The sequence below is a fragment of the Belonocnema kinseyi genome, chromosome 7 (assembly GCF_010883055.1).
Source record: "Belonocnema kinseyi isolate 2016_QV_RU_SX_M_011 chromosome 7, B_treatae_v1, whole genome shotgun sequence".
Lineage (NCBI taxonomy): Eukaryota > Metazoa > Arthropoda > Insecta > Hymenoptera > Cynipidae > Belonocnema > Belonocnema kinseyi.
Genome location: NC_046663.1, coordinates 1,909,564 through 1,918,418, shown reverse-complemented (window position 1 = coordinate 1,918,418; position 8,855 = coordinate 1,909,564). Strand labels below are relative to the sequence as shown.

General features: G+C 22.1%; 1 protein-coding gene across 1 annotated transcript in view; it reads right to left on the bottom strand.

The window, feature by feature from the left end:
* The window catches only part of LOC117176907 (U2 small nuclear ribonucleoprotein auxiliary factor 35 kDa subunit-related protein 1), a 35,693-nt gene that overhangs the window by 16,406 nt on the left and 10,432 nt on the right, over positions 1-8,855 (bottom strand). The window contains exon 2 of the mRNA XM_033367295.1: positions 2,824-3,125. Within this exon, the coding sequence (XP_033223186.1) occupies positions 2,824-3,125 (302 nt within the window). The remainder of the gene's footprint in view (positions 1-2,823; positions 3,126-8,855) is intronic.

The following is an 8,855-nucleotide window of genomic DNA, read 5'->3' as shown; positions in this document are numbered from 1 at the left end:
GAAGAAAGAAAAATATATGTTTTTTTTAAAAGGCTTTTAACGTTAACACCTAGTTGTTAAATTTGTTATTCAAAAAAGATTAATTTTTTACCGAAAAAAAAATAATTTTTACGAAAATTCAAGAATTCTCATTCAAAAAGTTAAATTTTCAACTAGAAAATATGAATTTTTAAACAAAAGGATTAATTTACTACCAAAAAGTACGAATTTTTAATAAAATTCAAGATTTCTCAACAAAAAAGCTAAAATTTCAACTAAAAAAGATCAATTTAAAAAAAAAACATTAATTTGCTACCAAGAGAGATGAATTTTTAAAAACAATCAAGAATTCTCAACCACAAAGTTAAATTTTTAAGGAAGAAAGAAAAATATATGTTTTTTTTAAAAGGCTTTTAACGTTAACACCTAGTTGTTAAATTTGTTATTCAAAAAAGATTAATTTTTTACCGAAAAAAAAAAATTTTTAAGAAAATTCAAGAATTCTTAATCAAAAAGTTAAATTTTCAAATAAAAAATATGAATTTTTAAACAAAAGGATTAATTTACTACCAAAAAGGACGAATTTTTAATAAAATTCAAGATTTCTTAACAAAAAAGCTAAAATTTAAACTAAAAAAGATCAATTTAAAAAAAAAAAAACATTAATTTGCTACCAAGAGAGATGAATTTTGAAAAACAATCAAGAATTCTCAACCACAAAGTTAAACTTTTAAGGTAGAAAGAAAAAATCTGTCTTTTTTTTTTAAGACTTTTAACGTTAACACCTAGTTGTTACATTTTTTATTGAAAAAGATTAATTTTTTACGGAAAAAAAACTAATTTCGAAGGAAATTCAAGAATTCTGAATCAAAAACTTGAATTTTGAACTAAAAAATATGAATTTTTAAACGAAATGCTAAATTTACTACCAAAACGTACGATTTTTAAAATAAATTTCAAGAATTCTCAAAGAAAAAGTTGAATTGTTAAGAAAGAAATAATTTTGTTTTTAATTTTTAAGAAAGTAGTTCAACTTTAAAACTTAGTTGTTATATTTTTTTAAAAAAAGATTAATTTTTAAACAAAAGTAATAATTACAAATAGTTGAATTTTAAACCAAGAAGAGGAGTTTTCAAACAAAAAAAAAGATAAATTTGTTAACAAAGAGATTTTAAATTTTCAACTGAAAAATAAATAAATTTCGACCAAAACTAATTTTCAAGATAATAGTTAAATTTTCAACCAAAGAGATCAATTTTTAACTGCGATGGTAAATTTCAAAACTCTAATAGGCGAATTTTAAAACAGAAAAATTATTTTTCAACAAACAAAAAAATATATCAATTTTCAAAAAAAGGGAGAGTTCAATTTTCAGTAAAAAAAATCATTTTTAAATAAAAAGAAAACGAAATTTCAACAAAATAGTTGATTTTTCAATCAATGTGATGAATTTTCAACTGAAATAGTAGAATTTTCAACAAACAAAAAGAAATAATTTTAAAATAAAGTGTAATTTTCAGCCAAAAATATTAATTTTCCTTCAAAAAGACGATTTTAAAATAAAATAGTTAAAGCTCGACCTAAAAAAGATCAGCTTTCAACCAAAAATGGAACAGTTAAATTTTTAGTTAAAAAAATTAATTTTCCACACACAAAAAATTGTCAACGAGTTATGAATTTCCACCTAAAACGACAAATTTTAAACAAAGACTTTTCAGACAACAAATTTAAAAAAATGTTAATCCAAATTATTGAACTATCAAGCAAAAAAGCCATTTTTTTCGAAAAACAGTTAAATTTTCAACGATTAAATTAAATTTCACCTAAATTGATGAAACGTCAACCAGAATTTTTTTTTTTAGAAAAGCAGTTCGAATTTTAACCAAGTAGTTGAATTTTCAATAATAAAAGATTAATTATTCTCAACGAAAAATGTAACATTTGATATTTCAATTAAAAAATATTTCAATTCTTAATCAAAGACAGTTTAATTAATAAAAAAACAAACGATTTTTTAACAAAATAGTTAAATTTTGTACTAAAACTATAAATTTTTAACTAAAATGATGAATTTACAATCAAGCGAGTGAATTTTCAAAAAAGTAGTTTAACTAAAAAAAAAAGTTTAAATTTAAATGAGAATAGAGTTGAATTCATCAACAGAAACGAAAAAAGATTTTCACTTTATACCAAACAGATGTAATTTTTATATAAAAATGATTAAATTTCTACCAAAAGAAATGAATTTTCAAACCAAAAAGACGAATTTTCGACACAATTGTTGTATTTTCAACCAAGACAAATTTTTCAGTCCAGAAGAAAAATTGTAAACGAATTATAATTTAAATTAACATAATAAAATAAAATCTAGAATTAGTACTTATTCATTAAGTTTCTTTGTTTATTTGCTTCAAGCTTTGGAAAAATTTTTATAACATTTTGCAAATTTTCGGAAATCTATCAACGTTTTAAAATAATATTATTCTATTCAAAACTGCAATAGAATCCTAAATATATTTTAAACTGGCTAGAATTATCCTTAAAATTGTGTTAAAATCTTCGAGATTAGTTTTTGAAATTTGGCGCAATGTTTTGAAATCAAAAACTATTTAAAAATAGTGTTAAATATTCACTTGAAATCAACGTTTTTAAATAAAAAAATCATTTATAATTTTTTCATAAATAATTTTAGTTTCCGACGTAATTTATAATGTCGGATCCAACGTTGTTTCGGACCTTGCGCCCGGCGCAGTTCACGACCTTGCGCCCGACGACATTCACGACTTAAGAATGTTTACAAGCTTTCAATAATGTTAAAATGTGAAATAATGTGAAATTTTGTACCTGCAGGCCCCGGTTTTTGCAAAAAACTGACAAATGTCCTTTCCAGGCTGAGTTTCCACGATCCTTCGCAAAACTGGTGGAGTTTTTGCGCCCTCGTCGATATAATCGTCGATGACTTTTTGCATTTGTTGCTGCCTCTTCATTTCTTCTTCCATTCGTTGCTTTTCTTCCGCCTGCTTTTTCCGAAGAGCCTCCTGTTTCGCCTCGTACTCCTTTCGAATCATTTCTTCCTGTTCGAGTTTTTCCTGTCGTGCCTTTTCTCTGCGTTCTTGAAGAGATCGCCATTCCTCTTGAGCTCGCAACTATTATCAACAAGTTTATTATATTCCCATTAGGGTGGATCGAACAAAAAAAATCACAGAGCTTTTAAAAAATCGTGAATATTATTTTTGTTTCTAAATCCATTTTTTATTGGAGTTATTATATAGGAAAAATTAAATTTTTTATAGAGGCCTGATAATGAAAAAATCTAGAGGCTTTAAAAATTAAAAACAATCTTTTTTGAGTACACTGGTGCAAATTCGCACTCGACGTTTTTTTATTTTGTTGGCATTTACGCAACCACAACTGTAGCGGATTATCCCCATATATATTAAATATGTGTGATCTATATCAGTTGTTTATTATATGTTCAATATATTAAATATTTAATATTAACATTGCAAACACACCAATTCGCACCAGTGTACTCTTTACGTAGGCTTGGTTGGAGTGTACCGTTTGAGGGTTAGGAAACAAAAATAAAATTCACAAACTTTTTAAAACTCTTAAAATTATTTAAAAAAAAATATTTAAACTACGCCCAACCGCAAGATATCAATCGATTATTTATTTTTATAAAAAAATCAGTTATTTTTGAATTATTGGCCGTTAAAGAAGAATTTATATTTTGATTTTTTCTAAATTTAATTTCTTTTTTAATTAAAAACAAAACCAGTTGATAATGTTACAAGGACTATGAAAAATATTTAAAGTAGATTGTTGTGAAATCAGACGACAAGGTTGCTACACAATTCCGGTTTCGAAATTTTACGACTTATCCGGTTTCCAGATCAATTAATCAATGCAAACCCTGGTGGAAAGATATTTTAAGAAAACGTTTTTAGTTGATAATTAAATTATTTGATTGAATTTGTAACTAAAAAGAGAGTAGTTAAATTTTCAGTTAAACAGTTAATATAAAAAAAACATATGTTCAATAAAATAGTTAAATTTTCAATCCAAGTGATGAATTTTCAACTGAAACAGTTCAATTTTAAAGGAAAAAAATACAGTTTTCCAAAATAGAAAAAATGTTCAATGTTCAAATAAAAATGTATGTTAAATTGTTAACTAAAAAATAAATAAATTTTAACCACACTAAAAAAACGAATTTTTAACAAAATAGTTAATTTTCAAACAAATTGATCAATTTTCAACTAAAATAATGAATTTTAAAACAAAAAAAGACAAATTACTAACTAAAAATGAAACAGCTAAATTTTCAGTTGAATTATTGATTTTCAACAACAACAAAAAAACAAATATTCAACAAAATAGTTAAATGTTCGACTACAGAGATGAATTTTCTACAACAAGGATCAATTTTCAACTAAAATACAGTTGAATTTTAAACAAACCAAAAAGATTAATAAAATAAGACAAATTTTCAACTAAAAATGGAACAGCTAATTTTTTTTTAAATGATAAATTTAAAAAATATATATTCAAGAAAATAATTAAATTTTTAGTTAAACAGTTCATGTAAAAAACATATTCAACTAAATAGTTTAATTTTTAAACAAAATGATGAATTTTAAAACAAAAAAAGCAAATTACTAACTAAAAATAAAATAGCTAAATTTTCAGTTCAATAATTAATTTTAAAAAAAATAACTAAATAAAATAGTAATATTTGTGACCAAAGAGATGAATTTTCTACGACAACATGAATTTTCAACTGAAATACAGTTAAATTTTAAACACAAATTACGAATTAAAAAAATATATAAATTTCTAAACAAAAAGGGAGAGGGTAAATTTTCAATTAAATAATTAATTATAAAAAGAAAACATATATTCAACAAAATAGTTAAATAGTTAAGTAAAAAGTAAATAAAAAAAAAAATTTCAACTAAATAGTTAAATTTTTAAAGAAAGTGATGAATTTTCAACAAGAAAAATTAAATATTAAACCAAAAAGACGATTTTTCAACAAAATCAGATAAAATTTCCAACCAAAAAGGAAACATTTAAATTTTCAGTTGAATAGTTAATTTAAAAAAACAAATATTCAACAAATTAGTTTAATTTTTAACCAAAGTGATGAATTTTCAACTAAAATTATGAATTTTAAACGAAAAAAGGAAATTTACTAACTAAAAATGAAACAGCTAAATTTTCAGTTGAATTATTGATTTTCAACAACAACAAAAAAACAAATATTTAACAAAATAGTTAAATGTTCGACTAAAGAGATGGATTTTATACAACAAGGATCAATTTTCAACTAAAATACAGTTGAATTTTAAACAAACAAAGAAACAAACCAAAAAGATTATTAAAAAAAGACAAATTTTCAACTAAAAATAGAACAGCTAATTTTTTTTAAATGATAAATTTAAAAAATATATATTCAACAAAATAATTAAATTTTTAGTTAAACAGTTAATGTAAAAAAACATATTCAACTGAATAGTTTGATTTTTAAACAAAATGATGAATTTTAAAACAAAAACAAAAAAGCAAATTACTAACTAAAAATAATAGTTAAATTTTCAGTTCAATAATTAATTAAAAAACAATAAATAAAATGGTAATATTTTGGACTAAAGAGATGAAATTTCTACGACAATAATGAATTTTCAACTTAAATACAGTTGAATTTTAAACACAAATTACGATTTACAAAAAAAATGATAAATTTCTAAATAAAAGGAAGCGGATAAATTTTTAATTAAATAATTAATTATAAAAAGAAAACATATATTCAACAAAATAGTTAAAATTTTAAAGAAAGTGATGAATTTTCAATAAGAAAAATTAAATATTAAACCAAAAAGACGATTTTTCAACAAAATCAGATAAATTTCTAACCAAAAAGGAAACATTTAAATTTTCAGTTAAATAGTTAATTAAAAAAAAACATATTCAGCAAAATAGTTTAATTTTTAAACAAAGTGATGAATTTTCAAATAAAATAGTTGAATTTTAAACGAAAAAATACAGTTTTTCAAAAACGAACAATTTTCAACTAAAATGGAACTTAAATTCGCAACTAAAAAATAAATTTCAAAAGAAACGAAAAAAATCGATTTTTCAACTAACATTGTGAATTTTATACAAAAAATACGATTTAAAAAAAAGACAAATGACTTACTATAAATAAAACACCTACATTTTCAGTTAAATAATCTATTTTCAATAACAAAAAAAATATTGAACAAAATAGATGAATATTCGAAATGAAGTTGAATTTTAAAGCAGAAAAATGATTTTTTTAAAAGCTAAATTTACAACAATAACAACAACAAAATTCAACTAATTCAGTTCAAAATTCGTAATTTTTTAAATAAAAATTTAACTAATTCTTTTCGGATTAAAAATTTATGTTTATTCGTTGTTGAAAAACCGTTTCTTTTTGGTAGAAATTGATTGATTTTTTTTCTGTTTCTTGTTAAAACATTTTTTTTTTAATTGAAAACTTAACTATCCTATTGTTCGTTGAAAATGTATCCTTTTTCGCTGTTGAAAAATCGTACTTTTGCTTTAAAATCCAATTTTTTAAATTTAAATTATATCATTTATTAAATTAATTACCTTTTAAGTATTATTTATTTACTTAATTTTTCTATAGTGACAATATATTTAAGAATATCTTAAAATTTAATTTTTTAAAGCTTTCTAAATTAAATATATTAATTAAATTATTACAAACTTGTATTATTAAAAAATAACGTAACCTTTAACAAAATTACTTTCAGAAAAAAACAGCTACTTAATTTATTTTTATTTTTTCATATGAATAATACTATTTTTTAACATATAGATATTAACAAGGACAGAAAAAACAACCATTGAAATTTTATAAATATTCGGAGTCGATTGTTTCAAGAAACGTCAAACCTGAAATAGTATTTTAAACAAAAAAGAAGATTTTTTAAATAAAAAAACTCTAAGTAAAACTGGAAAGCTAAATTTTCAGTTAAATAATAATACCTAAAAAAACAATATGTTCAAAAAAATAGTTAAATTTTCAACCAAGATGATAAATTTTGAATTGAAATAGTTGAATTTTAAACAAAAAATACTATTTTCAGAAAAGTAAAGAAGATAAATTTTCACCTAAAAATACAGTGAAATTTTCAGTTGAAAAAAAATGTCGAGCAACAAAAAAAAAACGAATTTTCAACAAAATAGATAAATGCCCAACCAAAGTGATGAATTTTCTAACAGGATTTTAATTTTTTAAATGCAATAGCAGAATTTCAAACCGAAAATACGAGTTTTCAACGAAAAAAATATGCATGTTCAACTAAAAATAGAAGTTAATTTTTAACTTGAAAAAAAAACAACTAAAATGATGAATTTTCAACAAAAATATGTAGTTAAATTTCGAACAAAAGATACGATTTTTTAACAAGCGTAAAAAAGATACAATTTTAATCAAAAAAAGTATCAGTTAAATTTCCAGTAGAATAAAAAAAATTATTTTCAACCAAACAAATAATTAAATATACGATAAATAATTAGCTTCGCAAAAAAAAAAAACTCGGTTGGGGCGCCCAAGTAATACATCTTTTCGATATTATATTATGATAAATTCAATTTTCAGTTAAATGATTAATTTTCAAACAAAAAATATTCACAAAATAATTAAATTTTCAACGGAAATAATCGAATGTTAATCCAGTAAAATGATTTTTTCACAACAAATAAACGATACATTTTGAATCAAAAAAAAGAATAGTGAAATTTTCAGTGAATAAGAATATAATTTTCAACCAAATATAAAACGAATTATTTTTTCCATCAATTAATTTTAACCTAAATTATTTACACAGTCTAAAATAAAATAAAAATTTAAATTGCACAACTATTACTCTCTTTTGAGAAATAATAATTTTGATTATAAAAAATATTAAAAGTGCTCTAAAAGACTACTAAAAAAAAACTTTATTATTTAAAAAATGTATAGAAAAATAAAGAAGGATTTTTCTAAAGAAGAGGTTATGCATCACTAAGAATTAAAAATAAACTAATTTGATTAAATTAAATTGAATCTTTTTTTAAATAATGTTACAACCAACTGATAAATAATTAACTTACGATAAAATAATCCGGTTGCGGCGTCCAAGTAATATTACCTTTCGACATTATATTATATTATTATAAAATGAAAGATTTCCAAGTTACACTTTCTGCTCACGAGTCATTTTAGAATTGAAAAAACAAATGAAGAATTGCGCAAATTTTTGTACTTTTTAAGTTCTAGTAAAAAATGAAATGTAAGAAGACTTTATTGTAAATGGAAAAATAAATAAATAAATAAATGTTTGATAGGAATTAGAAAAGTGGTGAGAGAGGTTCTGAGAGCGGTTGTTCAGGTGATAAGATTGTTATAATCGATATAACATGTATAAAGTAGGTACTCTCCTATGTCCACTCTTCTATAGTCGTCGAAGGCAAGATCTGATTATAATTGCAAGATACGATAGACTATATTTTTAAACTATAAAGCTACATTTTCTGCAGTGAATATCAATATTTTCATTATTTACGAGTAAGTGCGTTTACCTTCAACATTTGTTTGAATAAAAGTTTAACTATTTTGTTAACAATTCATTTTAAACGTTGTTTTCTTCTTTTTGTTGGAAATTCATATTTCTGGTTTAAAATTCAGATACTTCTATTAAAAATTCCTCACTTTGGTTAAAAATTGAACTATTCTCTTGAAAATTAGTTTTTGTTTTTGATATTTTTTTACTTAAAATTTAACTATTCAACTTTTGTTCGAAATTTTTTTTTTCTTGTTAAAAATGTATCTTTTTGAA